The following is a 22,965-nucleotide window of genomic DNA, read 5'->3' on the forward strand; positions in this document are numbered from 1 at the left end:
GACTCCCAACACAGCAACACAGCAACGCAGCAACAGGGACCGGCTGACAGGTCGCTCTGTGGGCCGGGCAGATGGCTCTGCTCTTGAGGAGGCTCGTGGCTTTGAGAAGATCACATGGGCGTCACAGGCAGGAGTCCCGGCCGGCCAGCCAGGGGCTGGGCGTGCCCCCACGCCCGACCCGGCCGGCGCTGGGAGGCCGGCGCCTCGGCCTCAGCGAGGGCCTCGAGCAGGGCCGCGCGCTCGGGCCAGGGAAGCAAGCTCTAGACACCAGAGATGAAACACCCCCTTCCCTCCCAGCCCCCAGAGGACAGAGGTTCTACCAGAGCCTTCCTGGGAGCATGCCAACCCCACCCCACCCCACCCCCCTTCGGCAGAGACCCCACTCTTGTCCTGTAGGTCCCCACGTTTGGGGGTCACACCGCCGAGGCACAGGGGGACGTTTCCAGGCTGGAGGTGTGGTGTGTGTGTGGACGATGCTCTTTGGCTGGAAGCAAAGGCCATCCAGGCGGGACCAGAGCCTGTCTGCTCTGCTCGGGGCCCTTCTGGAACTGGCGTGGGGCGAGGTGCTCCCCACCCAGAGCCACACTGTCAAACAGCTGGATCCCGTCTCCCCAGAGTGACCCCTTTAGGAACAAGCCAGGGAGGAGGGCATGTCAGGACCAACTTGGATGCTCAAGTTCATTGGCACAGCGCTGCAGAGTCTTACACCGTCAGCCTTCAGCAGGCTGACGGTGGACACCCAAGCCCGTGGCTGGGCGCCCGCCGCTGGCCGCCCGCAGGATGCGCCCGTCGGGCCGGCAGGACTGGACAGATGCACCTCCTTCGCGCTCTCCTGTGGCCTCATGGCGTCTGGGGTCCTCTGTGGGCGCAGAGGGCTCTCAGAGGGGGCCAGGGCAGCGGCTGGGGGCGCACAGCGCGGGAGCAGAGCCAGCAGGGAGGAGGAAGAGGCACTTCAGTTTGGGCTGGTGTTCGTGGAGTCGGCCCTGGCCCCAGGGGTCGAGCGGCCCCGCCTGGCTCCAGCTCCGGCGCTGGGCTGTCACAGAAGACCCCGGTGGCGGTGGGCAGGTAGGCACTTGGCAGCGCTCCCAGGGCCGGCGGGGCTGGGCTCCGCGCACGGCTAGGCCATCAGGATGGGCTTCTGCCGAACTTCCAGGATGTCTAGGGGGCGGCGGGGGTGGGCAAGATGAGGAATGTGACCTGTGAGTGCCATGCCGACAGCAGCTCCCCTTCAGAAACCGGCCTTCCCACCCGCGTGCTCCTCGAGCCTCAGAAGCTGCGCTGCTACGACCGTCAGCGACGGCCCCAGAGTGCCGCCCGAAGGGACCCCGGCAGGGCCCACAGCCCCCGCAGGCCCCGCCGGAAGTGCGGACAGGGAGGCCTGACCTGAGACGACGACACACACAGGTTGGCCACCCCCACGAACTGGCCTCCGGAGCCCAGGGCCCAGGAATCGGGTGGGCTACTAAGAAGTGATACTAGTTTGGACATCAAACAACGCTACCTGTTAAGATCCGATGCAGCGGCAAAGTGACGTAGGTTAGGTGTGCATAGAGAAGGAAGTTTCCGTCCGCTCTGTTCAGCTTCAGCCAGGACCCGACCAGGGACCGCCCCGTGCCGGACAGGGACCGAGACCGCAGGTTGGTGGCATTGTGCAGGTCAGCTAGCGGGAAGGAGGCTGGGTCAGGGAGGAGATGGATCACCTCCCACAGCGGGGACTCTTTCCCGGCCCAGCTGTGCCCCCTGCTGGGCCGGCACCCCCACCCCCACCCCGCCCCGCCCCCCTGTCACAGGGACCAGGCACCACCAGCCTGCAGGACACAGGGTGCACCTGGGATGACTCGTCCTCGTCCCCCTGGCTGACGGGTCCCCCAGGGGAGTGGCTAGCAGCGCTCTCCCACAGACACGCAGGGCACTTCCCGGGCTCGCACCGGGGGGTCAAGGCCAAGGCTGGAGTCCCGGCCCGGCCAGGGCGCGGCAGGGCCCGCTGCCTCCGGGTGGACCCACTCAACGCCACAGCCCCAGCTCCGGGCCGTCCCTCCGTCATTCCCGCAGCAGACACGCGTGGACCTCCCGCCGGGCCTCCCTCCCCCCGGCCCCGACAGGCGCCCACTCTCTCAGCGTGAGTGAGGACTGAGGGAGTGGACAAGAGGAAGCCCTCGGGGCACAGAGGGGCCGGGTCACCTGTGCTGCCGTCCTCCCGGAAGAACTCCTCACTGTCGTTGGCCGAGTGGGACTTCTTCATCTCGGCGATGCGGTTCCGGGGCACCTTCCTCTTCAGGGATGGGGAGAAGAAGGTGGGCCGGTTGTTCCGCTCCGGGGTGGGGGGTGTACTGAAGGAGGTCACCTGGGGACAAAGGGCGGAAGTCACAGAGCAGCCCGCCTACCACTGGGGTCCCAAAGCCCACTCACCTCCCGCCCTCAGCCTGAACCCGACACAGGCCGGGGGCACCCGGCTGGAGGAGCGGGGCCTGGGGCTGCGGTCCGCGACCCACCCTTCAGCGGGCTCAGCAGGCACTGGGACATCGTGCCAGCTTGGGACTGGTAGGACGGCCTGGCCGCTGCCGCCGCCCGCTTGCGGGCCCCAGACACTGGCAGGGGTTGTTTAAGTGCAAAGACTGGCTGCTGACGCTGCCCACGCACCTACCGCAGCCCATGGATACACAGAGCCTTCCGCGAGGCAGGACCCAGTGTTAACCCCACCGGGCAAATGAGGAGACTAAGGTGGACAAGCCCGTGTGACTTGTCCAAGGTCACCCCGCAGGACGATGGTGAAACCAGGAGTGCAACCCAGGCCCTTGGACCGCGGCCGGGCCCTTCACCGGATTCCTCCTCTCGGCTGATGCGCCCCCGCCCCGCCCGGCGCTCCTTCACGGCGGCTGGGGCTGCGCGGCCCCCGCTCCCGCGCCTCCCGCTTCTCTCCTAACCGCACTGTACCGCTCACCACATGTTCCCCACACCCACTCGGCGCCAGGCGGGCACAGCGCAAAGCACGGGGAGGCACAGGACACCGGTCCCTGCCCTCAAGGAGCTCACAGTCTGTGGGGGGCAACAGGCTCGAAAAGTGACAACCACAGGCAGCATGATGGTTGCTGAGACAGAAAAAGAGGCACAGACAGGACACAGGGGAGCACAGAGGCAAACGCCTGAGAAGTCAGGGAAGGCTTCCTGGAGGAGAGGCCCGCTCGAGCTGGATCTTGACGGACGAGTAGGAGTTCGCCAGGTGAAGAAGGGGGGGAAGGGCGTTCCAGGCAGAGGGAACTTGGCCCATCTCCTCCCTCCTCCCCATGCAAACAAGAATCTGAGGAACAGGACGAGCTGGGACTGAGACTTCGCGAGCCCCATCAGCCTCCTCGTCACGGCGCCGACGTCCATCACAGTCCGGCGGCTGCTGGCTCCAGGTGGTCCTCCCACAAGTCAGGGAAGGTTTTCAAAAGATAAAAAACAGACACCAGAAACCACAATACACACAGTACCTGCGTTAGCCACCCCGGGTTCCAAACGGCCCCCGGAAAAGGGGGCTGTGCCACAGTGAGCGGAGGTGGCGGGAGCCTGCGCTGTCCCCAGCAGGCCAGGCCCTGCCACTGACCGGCGTGGCCCTGGCAGGCCCCACCCCTTGACTCCAGGGTCGCAGGGCCTCCCTAGGAGGGCGCAGCCATTGCTCCCGCCCGACAGATGGGACAGTCGAGGCTCAGGAAGGTCTAGCGATGGGCAGGAATCGCCCAGCGGACAGCTGGCTGGGACTGGCACCGGGCTGCCCAGCCTAGAGCCCAGGCCGCGCCTCCACGGGGCCCTCCCGTGTGCACATTCTGTCAGGGTCTCGGCCAGCAGCAGGACCAGGGAGGAGAGCTGGGCTCCTGACCTCAGGAACTGCCCCAAAGCAGAAATGGCCTCTGTGTGGCGAGCAGAGGCTCTGGCCCAGGGCCCCACGCCCCCGCGTGTTACAGAAGAACGCCACTTAGTCTGCTCTGCTGTAAAACACATCCATCACAGGAGATACGCAACAGGAAAGGCATGGAGAAGGTAAAGAAAGCCGCCCCTGGCTACCGGAGCCACTCGTGGTTACTGTGACTGGACAGAACGGAGCGGGTGGCAAATGCACTCCCAGGACCTCAGCGCAAGGCGCGTCCCCTGCGTTCTCTAGCGTCACTCCCCACGGGGCCACCAGCAGGCAGGGGCCACCAGCAGGCAGTCCCACCGCGGCGGCTGCTCCTGGCGGGGTGCACGCCTGAGGGCCGGTCTGTGCAGCAGCTTGGGGGCGGGCCCCGAGCCTCCCACCCCGGAGGGAGCGGGCGTCCTCGGCCCATCTCTGGGTGAGCCAGCCGAGGCTCAGAGAGGAGACACGGGATCCCGGCGCAGGGCAACTCACCCCGCCACCTCCCGGAGGAGCGCCGGGCGAGGCCGCCTGTCCACCCCCGGGGGGCCAGCGGGCCGGTCCTCTCCCAGGGCCCCACTCTGGGCAGCCCCTCTTGGAGGCCCAAGTGGGGCGGAGCAGCCGGTGGGCTGAGGGCTGCTCCTGCCTGAGCCCTGGGTCGCTGGGAACCTCTGGGAATGAGCAGCCGCTGCCCTGGGCTCCTGTCCCGGGGGATGGTGGGGCCTAGGAAAGGGCGGGGCCGCCAGGCTTGGGGCTGCCACACCAGAGTCATGCGACCGGGGGCAGCACCAGCAAGTCCTGCAACCCGGGTGGCTCCCAGGTTTGGGGACAGGGAAGCTCTCATTGGCCCACGGCGCTGCAGGCGAGCTCCCAGAGGTGCGGACGCACGGCCGGGCAGGGCGGCCCAGGGCCTCTGCGTGCCCAGGCCCTTCCCTACCGAACGGGGCGAGGCCCCCTCATTCCTGCCCCTCACCCGCTCCCCTGGCACTGCCCGCGCCCGCGGAGCAGACCCAGGACCGGGGCGCTGAGCCTGGCTGCCGCGACAGCTCGGGGAAGCAGACAAAGCTCTGGCCCGGGCACTAAGCTGCTGCGTGACCCGGGTAAGTGACTGGCCCTCTCTGACCTCCTCACCGGAGAGATGGGGACAAGGACACCCACCTCGCTGGGGGCCGTAAGGCTCAGGGGGACGGGGGAAGCAGGTTAGGGGACAGGTGGCCAGGGCCCCGGCAGCGCGGCCCTCACCTGCTCGTGCACGGGCGAGGCTGGGCTGGTGTCCTCTTCGGTTCCACAGGGGGACGTGTCTCCGGCGGACACCCGGCTGACGGCCATCTCCGCGTGGCCCTTGCCCTGTGGCCCCTTCATGCGCACAAACTCCATGTTGTTGTACTTGTAGAAGCCAAATGACATCTTCTGTGCCATGCGGGCGGCCACGCTCACCTGTGGGCAGGGAGGAGGTGGCCTGAGCCAGGCTGGGGGCCGGCTTCTCCCTGGTGACGCGAGTCGCCAGGACAGCCATCCCTCAAGGGTTAGTCCCGCCAGGGGTACTGAGCCCCGAGACAGACACCCCGTCACTGCCCGATGGCCCGATGACCCCCGCCCACGGCAAGCCCAGGGCCGGGCTGGGGACAGGACTCTAACCCGAGCCTGCCTGCCTGTCGCGGCCCCCACGGTCCGAGGGCGGCGAGCCTAGGATGGCGCCCAGCTCATGAAGGGGCCGTGTCCCTGCGTCCTCTCCCTTCAGGCCGGCCAGCCAGGGACTGACCGCAGGGGCGCTCTCACGCGGAGCGGCCGCGGAGAAGGCCCCATGAGGCAGGCCCCGGGCCACCTTAGCGGGCAGTCAGACAGGGGCTCGGGGCCTCCCTGGGCCGCCCGGCACTCACGCGGTTGTCGTACACCTTCTTGAGCGCCTCGTAGCGGATGGAGCCCTGAAAGATAACCCCCTGGAACGTGTTCGTTTTGTCACTGGCCACCAGCTCCACACACACCATCTCTCCTTCCCCCACAGTCATGTCACTGAATACCTGGAGTGGGGGCAAGGTGGGAGGGGACATCAACTGGGGGCCGCCGCCCCCGTCGCCCGGCCAGCTCCCCTTCACCCTGCCCGGCCTGGCGCTGCCTGGGAGGACCGCTCAGGAAAACTCCAGCGTTGCAGGCGAGAGCATGGAGCTGCAGCTGTGGAGAGAGCTGTGGCCACCAGACCTCCGCCCTCTGCTGAGCCGTGTGGGAACAGGGGCCAGCTGACTGCAGAGCGGGGCGGCGTCCAGCAGGGGGCGTGCCTGTGTTCCCCTGGGAGGACCTGGTCCCTCATCACACTCCCAGGCTAAGGAGTCAGGCAGAGGGCAAGGACCACCCCGCCTGCGTCCCGTTCTGGGGTCTCCCTCACTCGGGCGGTGCCGGCAGCCCCTCCGGCCCTGCCCCACCCTGACCTTCAGGCTCATGTGCAGACAAAGTGACACAGAGTTTGAAGGTCACATAGACTCAGGTTCCCATCTCAGGTCTGCCACGAACTATCTGTGTGAGCCTGGAGAGGCACTTAGCTCCCTGAGCCTAAGGTGCTTCAAGACACCATCAAATCCAGGAGACCCCGGAAGCCACGCCCCCTTCCTCGGGGCGCAGGCGCCCTGAGGGGCCCAACGAGGAGACCGGCTGGGCTGGTGCGCGCCGGTCAGGAGCCGGTCAGGAGTGGGACGCAGCCCAGCTCCTCCCAGCAGCCGTCTTTGGGGTGAGTCCCCCTTCGCCTTGGGACCCGGCTTCCCAACCTTAAAACAAAGCGTGGCCAGGATGACTTCTGAGGCCCCACCCCTCTGACATCCCGGGACCCAAGCCAGGGCAGCGTGGGCGTCAATGCCCCTTTCTGCCCCGGCAGCACTTTTGTAGGCGTGTATGATGCCCCCTTCATCTCCGACCCTGACGGTAAGTAGGACAGATGACCACAATTTCACAGGTGGGGGGGCTGTGGATCCGAGCTTGGGGGGCTCCCCTGCCACACATTCAACATCAGAGCGGAGACCACGCTGGCAGCAGTCCGGCCCCGGCGGCTCCCGGCCGCGCCCCGTCTCTGTGCAAGGGGCTGAGGCCCCAGCAAGGGAAGCCTCTGACCCGGGAGCCCAGGGGAGCCGGCCCACCTCCTCGAAGCTGTCGATCATGAAGAAGATGTTGGGGTAGCTGATCTGAGACTCCTCCCCTTTGCTGTCCATGGGGTGTCTACTGGGGGACGCGAACACTTGCTGAAAGAAAGGAGAGCCAAGGGCAGAGCGGGCCCCACTGCCGTCACACTGCGCAGAGCCAGGCCACAGCCGGAGGGACCACCTCCTGAAGGAGCTGGGGGCGGCGGGGGGTGCCCTGGTTCTGTGCTCCACACACGGGGCACAGGACGCCCGGAGCTGGTGGATTTCTGCAGCCCACCCCTCACTCGGGTGCAGGGAGTGAGGGAACCTGCCTCCCCAGAGCAAACCCCGGGCAAGCAGGGTCGCGTCTCTGGGCTGAGCTAGCAGGGCGGAGGCCGGCAGCGCTCGGCCCCGTGGCTCACCTGGGATTTCTTCCTGTGGATGTGGATGTCACCCCCGTCAGCACGCGTGCACACGGCGCACGTCACCATGTAGTCGAGCTGCAAGAGAGCACAGGCCGCGTGCGTGCAGGGCTCACTGCCCCGCAGCGCTCACCGACCGCTGCGCCGGAGCCCCGCCCCGCCGGCCCGCACCTTCTGCAGGATGAGGTTCAGGCAGACGCTCTCCTCCCAGTCGATGTCAGGGTCTCCCAGGCCCGGCAGCTTCTTGGAGTCCCGCCGGTACACCTCCACCTCCACCTCGGGCTCGGCCTCCGCCAGCTGCGTGGCAGGGGCAGGTGTGAGTCAGCCCCGCTGCGGCGCTCGGCGCCACCGCCCCGGCCACTGCGCCAGGCGGGTGTTAACTCAGGCGTAGACTCCAGCCTTGCCCGTGGCCTCCGGCTCCGAGACCCAGAGCTAACCAAGCACGGGGCCTCGGAGGCTGTCCCTGGGACCCTGCAGGAGTATGGGCGACCCCAGCGTCCTGTCCCACCCCTACTCTGCTCCCCAACCCACCCGCAGGCAGCCAGCCGCTGGCCACCCATCCACCCTCCCCCGCTAGCACAGGAAGCCCGCAGGTTGCCATGGTGACTGGGTACCCGCTCTCGCGGCTGCAGGATGGGAAGGGGCGGGAAGCAGCCTGGGCTTGCCGCAGAGGACTCTCAGCGCGCATGCTCGGCGGAGGCCCCACACTGCGCAGGCGCCATAGAGGACCCACGCGGCACCTGCCAAGGGCTCTTCTTTCTTTCTCTTCTCTTGAATGGCGGGGGCCAGAAGGTGCCTGGGAAGCTGCCTTCGGGTTTCCCCCATACCCACTCCCTGCTGCCCTGCAGCCCCTAGACCCACGGGGCCTCCTCACATCGCTGCCCGCCCCCTGCCTCTCAAACACGGTGGCCCGCCCCCGCAGGGCCGACCCTGACGGGGCTGTCACAGGTGGGCCTGACCCAGCGCACTGGCGTCCCTCTCCCTGTCCTGCAACACTCCGGCAGGACGCCACCTCCTCTTGGTGGGCTCCGACCTGCTCCCCACCCTCCACACCATCGCAGCGCCCAGTCCTGTGTCCCTGGCCGCGCGGTCCGTCCCAGCGCACTGGGGCTCCGAGGGCAGGGCCAGGGCTGAGTCAACGATGTGCAGGGACCCAGGTGGTCACGCAAGGCCGCCCCGCCCCGCCCCTCCGGCTCCACATCCCTCAGCCCTGGCTCCAGGGAACCTCTGTCCCCCAGGTGAGAGCCACCCTGCCCATTCCTTTCCCCAGCCCACCTGGGCCTCTCCCTGTGCCCACCTGCCCTCCTGGAAAACTCTAGACTGAGGCAGACGAAGGAAAGCTTCCCTGACCAGAGCTGGACCTCTCCCAGCTCTGAAATTCCAGGGACAGCTGTGAGTGTCTCAGAGGGACCGTCCTTCTGAGAGCCTCTGGCTGCAACAGGCTGCCTTTGGGAGAAGACCGAGATCCTGCACAAAGGCCCAGTCTACACTGTGAACTCCAGCAGATGCCAAGCAGGAGGGGTGACCCTCCACCTCTCTGGCCGCTCACTCACTGTCTCCTGCTGCTCCTCCAGCGACAGGCTAGCCCACGCTCCATGCCCCCGGGGACCACCTCAGTGCCGATGAGCTCAAATCTCTACCCCGTCCCTGACCTCTGAGCTGAGATCCACTACCTAGAAGACCTCGCCACGGGCACCTCCGCCCCACTCAACCTGCCCGATGCTCCGCCCCCTCCTGCTGCCTCCCTCCTGGGGCACCATGCTCGCGGAGTCCAAGGGCCAAGTCTTCCCCTGCCCGGTTCAGTCACCTGTGGCCTCTGCACATGGGCAAGCTGGTGTCCTTGGCACCTGACCACCCCTCTGCACCTTGCCCTGTCCCCAGCTCAGCCCCCAGCAGCCCCTCCCCGAGCAGCCTCCTGGCTTCTGCTCTAACCCCCTCTGGTCCCCTGCCCACCCGCCAGGGCTTGCGGAATGGACCTCGCACCACGCCCCCTCCTTCAGGGTACCAGGCTCAGTGGTTTTCAGGGCTTTGGGGGTAACACCCAACTCCTGGGTGTGACTTCAGCGTCCCTGTGATCTGGCTCCTGCCTGCCTCCCCTTCCACACCAGTCCCACGGAACCTCCGGCGACACCCGAGTGCGTGGGGGTCCTACATACTGCCAGGCCCACCATCCGGGCCGTCACCCCTGCTGGGGGCACCTTTCCCTTCCTTTAAGACTCATCTCACCCTGGTGTCCCTGCTGGCCGCCCCCCTTCCTTCTGGTCCCTGTACACATATTTGCCACACCATGATACACTTCTGGGTCCCCGTGACAACACAGTCACAGCCAGCTGCTTGCACATACCAGCTGAATGCCAAGGGACCCAGGCCAGCTCCCGGGTCTCCCTGCATGCCACGAAGCCCTGCCAGACCAGCGGTGTTGCCACCGGCGTGCAGGAGGCCAGCATGGCAGGGAGGTCCCGGTGTGTCCTCTGCAGCGGCCACCAGGCCTGGCCATGTGCAGAGGACCGATTCTGCCATGTGTCAGGCTCAAAAAGCAGGCACACGCAGGGCAGGGGCTGCAGGCATGCGGCGCGCAAGACCCCACTGACGGGAGCCAGGGCCCGCGCTCCGGCGGCTGGCTGCGGGCTCCAGACCCGCCTCCATGGCCGCCCGCTGTTTGCGTTTAAAGGAAAACCACATGTTTCCGCGTGGGGCTTACAGGTGGCTTACATATTTTACAAACTACTGACGCTTATGAAAAACAGAAGGAAACACAAAGTCTGTTTCATTGACTTCTGCGCACACTTAAATTGAGCAGAAAGAAGACCTCAGGCGGGTACATCATCCCCGAGTGCTCAGTGGCCTCATCTGGGGAAACGGGGTTTAACAGCTGCCCCGCTGAGCTGCGCGGAGGACGCAGTCCGAGCCGCGGGTGGAGAGCTCAGCGCTGCGTGTGGTCCGGGGTCTGGGCTCAGTGGGTGGTTGTCGTCACCACCCCCGTCGCCTCGTCAGGTCGGCCTGTCCGTGGCTGGGCAGGAGCCTGCACCCCTGGGGCCAGAGCGTTGCTCTACCGTTCATTCACGACTTATGAGACGCTGGCCAAACCACCCAGCCTCTGAACCTCAGCTTCCTCACGGACGCAAAGATGGTAACGGTGCTACCTCTCCGGGTGACGGTGAAGGGTAGCAGTACGGCACACCGGCCCCGCCACCCTGCCGCCATCAGCCAGCATGTGCGCTGTCTCCACACGGCTCTTGGCCATAGTGGGTGCTCAGAGAACCTCATTTCCTCCTCCTGACGTGCGCGTGAGGACTGCAAGGAAGCGCACCTCACCCGCCAGGAGCCCAGCGCGCAGGGACGGCCCGCTGGGGCCAGAGGGGCCACGCACCTTCCTCCCGTCGCCGCCGCTCTCGCCGCCCGCGAACGCCCGTTTCCGGCGCACGTAGAAGAGCATGTCGTCCTGCCGCGGCGCCCACTTCTCCATAAAGTAGGTGGAGAACATCCAGGTCCAGAAGGCGATGCGGTCATCCTTGACGTACCCTGCGGAGGGGGCCGCAGAGCAGCAAGGGGACGGGTCAACCGGGCCTTCGTCGCGGGGCCTCGGCCGAGCCCTGCCGCCTGCTCCCCGCCCGGTCCCCAGCCTGCATTCCTGCCAGGGCTCCGTGCTGTCCAGAGCCCCCACTCCCTCACCCCCCACCCGCGGCCGCCGGAGGCTCAGGGACACCTCCCAGGAGGCCCCGCTCCCCACCCGGAGGGGCCCGCAGCCCCGCTCCAGGCGCACAGCCGGGCGGGCCCCAGGCGCGACTCAGCAGCCTCGCTGAAAGGGAGACCTGAGGAGAGAAGTGCGCGGGGGCTGCACGGGCTGGAGCGGGAAGGGCTCTGGAGCGGGAAGGGCTCTGGAGGGGAGATCCGTCGTCACACAGGCACCACCCTCAGCTCTTGTCCCCCCGCCCCCCAGGCCGATTTAAAGGGGCAGCCACCCTCTGCCAGCCGGTCTCCGCTGCCGGCGGCGGGCGGGGCCTTTCAGCACGCCCAGGGTTATTTCTGCTTGATGACCGACTGGGCTCGGCCTTTTTGACAAACAGTATTTGTTTAGGATAAATAAATCTATACTAGTGCTTCCTACGCATAGAGCAAAGGTCCCCAGGCCCTGGGAGGAAAGGCCTGGGTTCCCACCTCTGTGGCATCCGGCAAGCGGCTTGGGCTCGCTGACCCCCAGCTCCGGGGGGGCGGCGAGGCCTGAGCGTGGACCGAACGCAGGCTGGTGGAGCCCAGGGCACGAAGGGCCCCTGCCGGGCAGAGGGGCCGGCAAAGCGGGGTTTCCCGTCCTCCCTCTCTAGACGGGTCCAAGGGAATCTCAAGATACATCCCAGAGCTATTTCTGGTAGGTGCAAAATAGCCGATGGTTGCTGGTTCTTTCTCTCTGTCCAGGAAGCCCCTTGACCACTGTGGCCTGGCGCTCACACTTCAGAGCAGGAAGGAACTGACCGGTCCCCTACACGTGGAGGCGGGGACGCAAGGAGCGGCTGCTGCCGGGACTCGCCCTTGCCCTCGTCCTCGCAGGCAGCGCCGCGGCCGGACCAGGACTGGCCGGGTGACCTGGCTCACAGCCTGAGTCCCTCCTGCTGGGGGCCAGTCACCAGGCTCTGGAAGACTGAGCCATGGGAGGAAACCCCAGCCTCAGTTCCCTTCTGCCGCACCGTCCACCGTCCTCCGTGGCCCATCTGCTCCCGCCCTGCTCGGCCCTCGGGGCGGAAACAGAAGGGTCTTCTCAGCCGGGGCCTAGGTCAGCCTCGGGGGCAAAGACAGAGAGCCTGCAGGACCGATGGCCGCCTCCCAGACTCCCAGCACCCGGCGGATCCAAACAGGCTGTCCGCGCCACCCCTCTGAAATTCCTGCCACACTTGTACGACCGGCGCTGTCCGATCCACGCCGCTGCGGATCCCGTGCGAAACTAAGCAAAGGGGCTGCGGTCACTTGTGGACAGAAGCCGACTCCCGCTTCCACCCCTGCCCCGACGGTCCGCCCTCCACACCCAGCTCCAGAATCTCTCCAGATCCCTCTCGTCCCCCCAAGACCCTCCCCACGGACCTCAGAACAAAAGCCGCAGTTCTCACACTTGCCTGCGCCTCACCGCTCCCAGCCTCTCCGCCTCCTCCTCCGGAGACTGGGAGCTGACTGCACACGCCCACCGGGGGCTGCAGGGCAAGTCCCCGTGCCCCTCCCCCCGCCCCGCCCCCGGCAGCTCCTTCCTGTCCCTCTGCTTCAGTTTCCACGTCACCTCTTCAGAGAGGCGCTGCGTCACCAGGTCCTCCCGGTCACATCATCTTGTCTTGCTGCCATCCTAACCCTCCTCATCTCCACCTGGTGAGCCTTCTCTGCTCTTCACGGCGAGACGGCACCCGGGAGCTGGGAGCCGGTCTCGGTCGCTATCGGGTCTCGTGCCCAAGGCTGGCGCGGGGCACACAGTGGGCACGCAGTACGTGCTGGATGGGAGAGTCAACGGGTTACCCCATCCTAATGGGGAGCTGGCTCGGGCACGGGGCGGCTTGCCTGGGCGCCCACAGCAGGAAACGGCCCCGCCGCTGTCCACTGGGAGCCCCACGCGGAGCACAGGGTGTGGGCGCTCGCGTCTGCACACGCACGGGCGCACAGGCACACGGGTGCTCCTGGAGCTCCACTCCTAATGGCCCCGAACGGGAGACCGGAGAACGGACACCCGGAACGTGGCGCAGCCACTCCATGGACGAGGAACGGCAGTGACAGCAAACCATGGACTCAGAGTCCCTGGGAGTCCCTGCGGAAGCACCGTCACGTGACATCTCGGAGCGGGGACGCTAGCGCCGCGGGAGCACGTTGGCGGTTGCCCCCAACATCCTGTGCCTTGATTGCGGGGGCGGGGGGGGTTTCACGGGTCCACGCAGCCATCGGAAGTCGCCCCACGGCTCCCTCCACAGGGATGCAGTCCGCTTTGCGTAGACGAGGCCCCGGCGAAGTCGGTAAAACACGGCGCAGCCAAAGCCGGCCAGGGCGCCCCGAGCGGGGAACACGCGCATGTGCCGGAGAGCAGAAACCACTGTTCCTCGTGACAACCGAAGGAGCCTTTTTCTATTTCTATGGCTCTGTCTCATGGAAGGGAAATAAAACATACGAAAATGGAGCCTCACGCACGAAGACGACACCCATGTCATTAGTGCCAGAGCAGGGCTCCACTCCCGCCTCTGGCAGCTGTGCGGCCCGTCCGGATGAGGTCACTGGGTCCAGGGCCCTCCAACGTCCCAGCGTCACGCGGCGCAGGAACTGTGTGTGCAAACACACGAGGGGTAGGTGACCGGGCCGTGTGCCCTGAGCTGTCTGCCTCCCGCAGGTACACGCCTCCTCCCTGCATCCTCCCCCAAGGCCCAACTGGCAAGGAACGCCCCAGGTGACGGCCAGCGCTGGCCACTGCCACTCCAGCCGAGTGCGCGTCACCCTCCGGGCGCTCTGTCCCAGCCTCCCCGCCTCTGGCCTGCGGCGCAGGCTTTCCTGGCCCTGCGTGCCGCGGACACCGGCACAGGGGCGCACGGGCGGCGGGCAGCACCACGGACAGCTCCCACCTGCCCGCCGGGCTGCAGCGGCCGCTGCCCTCGGTCCGCCCTGTGGCAGGGAGTTCCGTTCTTCTCCGACAGAGTGGCCACAAACGCGGAATTAGCAAATACCAAGCCACAGCCCCAGGGGGAACACGGGGCTGGGTCCTTGGAGCCTCTCTCTGTTTGCATTTTTGTCTGTCAATCAACACATAACCTTGTCTTCGGTGTGTTCCTGCTCAAAGACACCTTGTTTAACGCAGGGCTGGCCCACTGCCAATGGACCGCAGGCCGAGGGCCTAGACCTCTGTCTGCACGAAGCGCGTCCAACACGCGCGCCCTCTCTGTCACAGCTGTCCCCGCCTGCCTGGGCTAGGCCGCCGGCAACACTGCGCTCCGGGCCATTGGAAACAGCAAACCACCAACATGAAGCACCAAAACGCAAAGCCCCCGGCACCAGGCAGACAGCCAAAGGACCCTCGTTCACAGCAGGCGCTGAGAGGAGAGGCAGAACCCCACCCTGTCCCACCTCCGCGGGGGACACGCATCTCGGGGGCTCCCATGGCTCACTGCTCTGTAGATCCCTAAACCACCTGGAAAGCACCTTAAGGACTGATTTGGGGTCAGAAGTAACTTTTAGCAAGTCGACACGTTTGCCAACGGCAGGACCCATAAACAGCGATGAACTGCGTGAGGGCTGCAGCCGTCGCTCGCTTCAGGGCCCGGGGGCTAGGCTGCCACAGATGTTGTCTCCTGCGTGACGCCAAGTGGGTGACAACAGTGTCAACAGCTCGACAGGGTGGGCGGTGCTCAGAGACTGGGGTGCACTGCAGACCAGCGACACAGCGCACAGGGCAGCGATGCGAGCGGCCCGCTTCTGCTGGGGGTCCCGCCTTCAAGCCGCAGACGGTGGGTGCTGGCCCTGCAAGCGCCGCCGCGCTGAGCATGAGCGAGGTGCGCGCCAGCAGGGGCTGCCCGCCCTGGGAGCCGCCTGTCGCAGCTCACAGAGCCCTCACCCGCAACCTCCTCAGGCCCTCCCGGCAGCGGGTGAGGCGGAGGTTAGAAACCCCCGCCTGCAGTTTACAGAGGGGGCGAGCAGAGCCTTGGAATCCAGGGGCCCGCTGGCACCGGGGGCGCCAACCCACCCCCACCGTCCAAGGCCCCGGCCCGGACATGTGCGGCTGCAGGGGAGCCTTCTGGCCGCTTGATAAATGGGGAGACTGAGAGGGCCTTCAGGGCACCTGGTGGGCAGCCAGAATATTAGCTCAGGATTCTTGCAAACCCTCCCGCTGTGGAGATCTGAGCCCAGAACAGCCCCGCCCGGGCCCCGCACCGAGCAGCAGGCGACAGCGGCTGTCCGAGCTCTGCCCCACTGACGCCCGGGAGGGACGTCCGGCTGCGTGTGCAGGGTGGGCTCCGCTTCCCGGCAGAGCAGCAATTTCACATCACTGAATTATCTTCCACGGAGGTGGTTCTTTACATGTGCCCCGGGAAGGAGGCAGCGGCCTATCTCGCAAGGCTTTCCTTCCCAATGCGGTCGCACCACGGGGCCCACGCAGGGCCGTGTCAGGCTGGAGTCTGGGAGGGGAGGAGACCGGATTCACTTCTTGACCATCGCCTGTGTGGGTGCGCTGCTTAACCTCTCACCTGTTGTTTCCTCATCAACAAAACTGGGAGAAGGCAGCACACTCCTGTGGTTGCCATGGAGACCAAACGAGACTCTACAAGGTGCCGAGTGCAGCCCCTGGCACTTCGTGGCACTCACTGAGCGAAGGTGGCCACGGCCACTAGTGAGGCCGCGGCATCGTTTTCCACCAGCCAGGGCTCCGGCGCGACCGCACCCGGGCTTCAGAAGGCTCTCCTCCACACGCGCCCATCTGTTCCTACGCCGCTGAGCCGCAACGCGTCAGCCACGGTAACGCTCTGACCTAAAAAGTTTACAGCCGTAAGAAATGATGGCCCTGTATTACGATAGAGAAAACTGTCCAAGAGCTACTCCCCACAAAAGCCAGGGGGCAGCAGGCTGAGACATTTCCGAGGGGACAACTCTACCAGACTGTCCAGACAGAGCGCTCCACTGCGACTCGCGCGTTCTGAGAGCCTAAGAAACTTGCAAATTCTTCTTAACAAGGAGGCTTGACAGCGATTCCAAAAACAGTGCATGCATGCAAGACACACACACACACACACACACACACACACACACACACGAGATTACAGGCCCATCTCACTCCTGGACGTGAACATAAACATCTTAAATATGAAAAAGAATCCATCAGTCCACGGAAAGGTCATGCCATGACCAAGCAGGGTTTAATTCGGAAATACAAGCAAGGGCCAACAGAAGGAAATCTATTCATGTAGTCGCTGTATGTTTATACTTCTAGGGAGAAGTAACACGCGACTCCTGGCAGTTGCTGAAACCTACTAGAAAGCGAATCCACTGTCACCGGCGACCCAAAAGGCCCGCCCCCCTCCTGAGCTGCAGACATGACCCCCAGGCCCCCGGGCTGCTGGGCACCCCCACCCGGCTTTTGGAGGGGGCCGACCTGCGGGCGGAAACGGCCACAGAGGAGACGAGAGCGAAGCTGGAAAGAGGGACACGCACGTCCTTGGCGCCGGGCGTTGCTACGCCCCTGCAGGTCTGAGGTTCCAACAGCCTGTCGGCCAGCCCCTTTCTGCGTCTAAGCTCCCATGGACTGGTTTCTTCACTGGTAACCAAAAGCGACCGCACAGACGCAACGACTTAAGAAAAAGCAAACGAAAGCCCCCTTGACCCCCGTCGCCCGCCGGCCGCTGTCTGGTCAGGAGCTGACCACAGCAGGGCTTCTCAGCCCTCCTTTTCTTCGACAGACTCGCTCATTTAAAGTTTTGTCAGTTTCTACCACCACTTTTTTCCCCTGTAGAGCTCTCTGTCTTTACCTCTGTGCTGTTTCAGCCATTCTACCGTCACACACACCTGGAATCCAACCACTTTTCACAAATGGCGCTCACCCCCAGCCACGCTGCCGCCCTGCCCTATGGTGCTGTCCCCGCGTCCCACGGGACCCCTGGCTTCAGTCAGTCCTTGTCCCTTCCCTGCTCCAAATCCTCCAGGAGGTCACTTCCTCACCCACCTCGGGCTCTTGATCCAACCTCTGCCTTCTCGGGGGCCTTCCCAAGCCGCCCCACCAAAACCTGCAACCCCCGCCCCCATGCCCCCCGCCCCTCCCTTCTATTTTTCTCCGTAGCGCCAGTCGCTACGTGCCAGGGTATACACTTTACTACTTATCATTTGCTTTCCGTCCTTCCCTGGCAGAGGAGTCTGCAAGCTTTTCTGTAGAGTTCCAGAGAGAAAATACCCCGGCCCTGCAGACTGTGCAGCCCTGTCTCAACTACAAACCAGCCGCAGGATCCCAGGAAGAGCCGGGCACGGCCGTGCTGCGCTGCAGGGCCGTGACAAACCCAGGCGGCGGGCGGGGGCGGCAGGCGGGGGCGGCCGCCAGTGCCCGGCCTTCCAGGACCCAGCTGTTTCAACACAGACAAAGTAAGCTCCGCGAAGGCCCCGATACTTTTCCTCCTTGATCGTTCTGTTCACTGCCATACACTTAGTTCGCAGAATAGCGTTTGACCTACGGGAGCCAATAAATATTAGATAACTGAATGAAAAAAATGAGATGAACCAAGGGATTAATGAAAGGGAGCTGCTACTGGTACATCACCGCACAGATCAATGGACTAGAACAGAAAGTACAGAAATAGAAGTAAAACACATGGTAATGTAATTTATATAAAGGCTGCGCTTCAGTAAGATGAAGACGATTCTTCGACAATTAGTCTTGGGACAGCTGGGCAGCTGAAGAAAAAGAGAAGGCTGAGTCCTCGCTCTGGCCAAAATAAACTCCACAAAGATCAAAACTTTTAAATGTTATAACTAAAATCCTAAATAAACCATGAGTTAAATTTTTTATTCTCTCAGAGGGAAAAGCCTTTCTCAGTGAAACAGAAAAGCTACCAGCGAATGCTGGCCCTGACTGGTGTGGCTCCCGGGGCTGGGCGTTGCCCCTCAGAGCCACAGGCCGCGGGTTCGCGTCCCGGGCAGGGCACGTGCCCTGGTCGCGGGCCAGGTTTCTGGTTGGGGGTGTACGATCAATGTCTGTCTTCCTGTTTTTCTCCCTCTCTTCCCTGCTAAAAATAAATAACTAAAATCTTTTCTTTTTTTAAAGAAAAGATTGATAAACCACATAACAAATTCCTATAGAGAAAAACCCCCACACACTATAAACAGGAAAAAACAGGCAATGCTCTGGAAAAATATTGGAACTCTTAAGTGATGACTGATTTCCTTAACAAGTAATAAGTCTCATACAATGCCTGAGAAAATGGAACAGAATGAAAGCAAAGGGAGAGGCGAACGGCTTTTAAAACAGGAAAACACACTCCACTTCACACAATTAGGAAATGTAAACGAAAACTCAAAAATCCCATTTTTCACTTCTCAAAACACCTGCTGACGCTCCAGGCGGAGGAGGGCGCGAGGGAAGGGGGACCTCAGCCTGACAGTGGGGGGCGAGGGGTCAGCGGCCAAGGAGACCCACACAGGCTCCCACTCCGGCCGGCCGGCCGGCCCACGGGGGCTCTTCTGCAGTCTCGTGCCCACATATGACGGCACGTCTGCGGAGCACGGAACGGCCCTGGCCACGTGGCTGGCTGGAGCTGGTCGCGGTACCCACCTGTGCACACCCCGTGCTGGCGGCGGGACGGTGGGCAGTGCGCGGCGCCTGGCAGGGTCCTTGCCCCAGAGCGTGTGTTGGGGGAGGTGGCGCAGGATTTGTCAGCAAGGAGCAGACAAGTGGGGCAGCCTCGTGGGCGAGGGCCGGGGGGCAGGTGTGCACGCTGCCCGCACGACAAGCACAGGCCTCGGACAGGCGTGAGGGAGGCCCCCCGAGGCGTGGACTCAGCCGAGGGCTTGTAACTGCGAGTTAAGTGGGCAGAGGGGGCACAGTACCTCCGGGCCGGCGGAGGGGGCGCCGGGGGAGGGGGACGGGGAAAGGCCCAGGGTGCTGCGTGCACGCCCGGGCTCAGATGAGCTGACCTCAGAGACCTCCTCACTGGGCCAGGGGCTTTGTGTGTACCCTCCGAGGGTTCGGGACCCCGAAGGGTTTGGCGGAGGGGAGTTGAGAGGGAAGTGTCTGCAGTGGGGGAATGGGTGGGTGGAGCTGTTACCCGCAGAAAGCAGGTCCCGAAGCCCGTCCTCAGGCCTTTGAAATAAGGGCCTGGCTCAGCAGCAGCCTCCACTTGGTCTGGCCTCCCAAAAAGGTGGGGGGGGGGGCGGGCGGGGGTCAAGTGTCCTCTGTGGGGAGCATCCAGGGCAGCAGCCTGGGCCCAGTGAATAGGCCTCTGTGGGCCCTCAATAGGCCTTTCAGCACCCCGTGCTTTGCGCAGAGACACTCCCTCAGGGCACAAAGGACAAAGGAGCCGCCAGGGAGGCCCGGGCTGTCCTGGCGAGGCTCTTGGATGGGAAGTACTAGTCAGAGGGCCCCACGTGAGCAATCCTGGGCCGCTGGTCCTCCCGGCCGGCCTAAGGCAGGCGCGGGCTGGCTGACCAGACGAGCCCAACACCCCCGCCAGTTCCCCGCCTTCTTCAGTTGGAAGTCCTGCTCCTCTGCCAGATGAACCAGCCTCCCCAGGAGGCCCCTGAGGTCGGAGGTGTGGACCCCACACTCCAGTCCCTGCCTCTTCCCCGACCAAACACTTAGGGCCAAGGCCCAGACCAACCTGCCGGCAAGAATAGCTCAGGTGTCACCTCCCCGGGGTCCATCCCCCACCGCCCCGCCCCCGCACTGGGCCTTCTCTGACCCCGTCCACTTCCGGGCACCTCCCTGCGCTACTCTACCTCCCTTGATCTTCACCAAGATCCCGTGAAATAAAATTACTACCTTCATTTAACTGATGAGGAAACTGAGGCTCAAGGCTTGAGTCATCTGTCTGATGTCATACTGCTAGCAGGTGGCAGAGCCGGACCGGTCTGATGGCAGCCTGGTCACACGGGTTCCTACCCATCTGACCGAGTGTGACCACCTGGAGCCAGGTGACTCAGCAAGACGAGAATGCGTGCTGGGGCTGGAATCCAGGTCGGGTGCCGGCGGCGCCCGCTCCAAGTGCCTGCCCTGGGCCCGGCGCCGAGGGAGGCCCCGGGGTTCAGCGAGGAAGCCGCGCCGCCCTGACCTCGAGGCCGCTTTCATGGCGGGGCTCCTGCCAGGGCAGCCCTCGGCGGGCCAGCAGCCCCCAAAAGCAGCCCCCCAGGCTCTCCGCAACAGCAGCGTCTGCGGCCCTGCGGCCATCAGGGGAGAGTGGGACGCCTGGCTCCCCGCCAGGGGCACCTAGGAGCACCCTAGGGATCCCACCTGAGCACACAGCAAGGCAAACAGCAGCCCCGCATTCCAGTCCCCTCCCCACTGAGCTCCGCGTCTCTGTGGCCCCATTCAAGCCCTGACCCACCGCTTTGCCCCGACACCTCCACGGGCCTCCCAGACAAGCTGCGATGCCCCTGAGTAATCTCTCAGGCTCCCCAGACACCCACACAGGTGCCCTCTCCCCGACAGGGGCGGTGGCCCGGGCTCCTCAACTCCCACCCCCCACCCCTTCCCAACCGCCTGCGGCCACTGACCCGCCACCACCCCGCCTCCCGTGCCCACGGTGCGAGGTGGCGGGAGGCGTGCGACGGCGCCCAGGAAGCCTCGGCCAGCCGCTCCAGCCAGCTCACCGTCTCTGCGGGACACTGACACCGGCCAGAGGGACTCGGGTCCCGTGAGCGCATCCCCTCACTCGTTTCTTCACGCCTCCCTCGCTGAGCCAGGCTCAGGCCCGGCTGGACCAACCCAGCCCACCGAAAGCCCGGCCAAAGGGCCTGTCTTGCTCACCGCTGTGTCCTGGCTCCAGTTCAGGCCAAAGGGCACTGAGCCCTTCCAGAGTGCCCAGCAGCAATGCTGATGACGCGCCGCGCGAAACGAGGATCCTAGGGCAGCTGGCCCTTCCGCCGTCCTATCTCCAATGTCACCTAGCATCCTCCCTCTGCAAACTAGACAACCCTCCCCCCGGCCCCGCTCCACACCAGAGACCGTTCTCCCATTTTCCCACATGAGGGAACTGGGACCCCGGTTTCCACGCTCAGTTCCTGTCCTCTGCTAGGCGGTGCCCCCACAAACGCGCAGCGTCTCCCTTCACGCCCGTGCCTTCTAAGACCTCCTCCCCCATGGAAAACAGGGGCAAGGAGGCCACAGACAGGGCAGAACACCTCTCCTGGGGAAAAGGGACAGGCGAGTGTGGAGAGGGACAGGCCACAGGCCCCGGCCACGCGTGCAGGATGCCTGGGCCCCAAACCTGCTGTGGGACCCGGAACTGAAGCCGCGACCTCTCTGAGTCCCGTCACTTCCACCTGCTGATGGGGACCCACCCTCTGGTCACACACAGGGCGGCCGAGGAAGAACGCGACGCCAGGCGCACAGTGACAGGAGGCGGCGGCTGCTCGGGCTCCAACCCGCCTCGGGGAAGAAGTGGCCTGGCTGGACGTCCCAGAAGACGCCACGTGCTGGGCCCCTGGCTGAGGGTGCCTTCACCCAGCACCGGGCGCAGCTCGTGGTGCTCACGGCACACGTGGTGCACGCAGGCTGGCTCTTTGGGTTCTGCTGTGAGAGCGAGGACCCCAGGGGCCAGGCCGAGTGACAGCTGGCGGGCCTGCAGCGGCCAGGGCAGCTCCGCTCCTCCCCGGGCCGGGACGGACCTGGAATCCCGGGCGCTGCCCCTGGCCGGCGGCACCAGCCACCGCAGACAAGCTGTGGGCCAGCAGGACGGGCCTGCGGAGGGAGCTGGGGCTCGGCGGCCGTGAAACCCGCAGCCCCCACTGTGACTTGGAGGTTCTGGGTTCTTACTTCTGTCTTTGGGGAGGAGGGGTGTGATTCTTCCTATTTCTGTTTCTTCCTGTTTCACTTTTCTTGGCCCTGAACCGAAGCACACAGGGGTAGGGCGAGCGCTTCGTTCAAGTCGTCCTCTAATTATCTAGGTTTTACATGCTTTTCGTAGGGAGTGGTCTGTCGTCTGCTTTTCTCTCGCTCTCCGTCATAAGACACGTCCCAACATAGATAGTGTTTTTAGAGAGGGGGAAGGGAGGGCGGGAAATATCGATGGGCTGCCTCTCACACGCCGCCGACCGGGGACCTGACCCGCAACCCACACCTGTGCCCTGACCCGGAGTTGAACCAGCGACCTCTCCGTTTGCAGGATGACGCCCAACCCACTGAGCCACACCAATCAGGAGACAAATACATAGTCTTTTAAAAACCTGAGCTAGTGTGCTGTTCGCCTTGAATGTTGTCAGATACCAGATTCCTGTTCTACAAACTGGGAGGCGGGGGCGGGGGGCAGCGGTACCTCCCACGCTGAGCTGACGGCTCCCTTGCCCAGCCAGGTGGGGTCCTCCCTGAGCTGGGCAGCCCCAGGCCTGGGAGCTCCGACACCTCGTCTACAGGATCACCAGAAACACCCCGCCCTCGACAGTAAGGAAACTCGCCCCGCCACCATCCGCGCAGGTGGGCTACAGGTGCGAGGCCCCGCCAGCACCTGGCTCTTGCGATCTCTCTGCCAGGGTCCTCTCTCTGAGCGTCGCCTACATGTCTGTCCAGTGACACCGTTAGGCTGGCTGGGTTCCGGGTCCTTCCTGCCCAGCCCAGCTCCCCCAGGACATTCCGCTGCCCAAGTCAAAGCCAAGAGACAGGGAACGAATTGTGGGGCCACCCCAGACCCCCGGAAGGCGCGCGGGCCAGCCTGAGGAAGGCTCTCAGGATCGGGCCCAGTGCTCGCTCCCCGCCCGCCGCAGGGGGCAGAGCCAGGGCCAATGTCTGCTGTCCCCTAGGCCAGGCGGGCCAAGCAGCCGGGGTGAGAGGTGAGGGGGGCCATGGGGACTGGACGGGGCCGCGGCTGCTGGCCCCGGGGCGATGTCGGTGCAGGCGGGGAGCCAGCCCGGCCCGTGTTCCTGACCT

At 64.8% G+C, this 22,965-nt stretch overlaps 1 protein-coding gene across 1 annotated transcript in view; it reads right to left on the minus strand.

Annotated features, from left to right (window-relative positions):
* Positions 1-369: 369 nt before the first annotated feature.
* Positions 370-22,965, minus strand: part of KIAA0930 (KIAA0930 ortholog) — a 28,324-nt gene continuing 5,728 nt past the window's right edge. Inside the window, exons 2-10 of the mRNA XM_054582586.1 lie at positions 10,771-10,922; positions 7,572-7,697; positions 7,401-7,478; positions 6,997-7,098; positions 5,752-5,892; positions 5,114-5,308; positions 2,182-2,344; positions 1,502-1,660; positions 370-1,158 (exon numbers count right to left, since the gene is read on the minus strand). Coding sequence (XP_054438561.1) covers positions 1,118-1,158; positions 1,502-1,660; positions 2,182-2,344; positions 5,114-5,308; positions 5,752-5,892; positions 6,997-7,098; positions 7,401-7,478; positions 7,572-7,697; positions 10,771-10,922 — 1,157 coding nt within the window. The 3' untranslated portion in view covers positions 370-1,117. The remainder of the gene's footprint in view (positions 1,159-1,501; positions 1,661-2,181; positions 2,345-5,113; positions 5,309-5,751; positions 5,893-6,996; positions 7,099-7,400; positions 7,479-7,571; positions 7,698-10,770; positions 10,923-22,965) is intronic.

Source organism: Pteronotus mesoamericanus, unplaced genomic scaffold (assembly GCF_021234165.1).
Source record: "Pteronotus mesoamericanus isolate MK-2021 breed Mesoamerican mustached bat unplaced genomic scaffold, CSHL_Meso_final contig_702, whole genome shotgun sequence".
Classification (NCBI taxonomy): domain Eukaryota; kingdom Metazoa; phylum Chordata; class Mammalia; order Chiroptera; family Mormoopidae; genus Pteronotus; species Pteronotus mesoamericanus.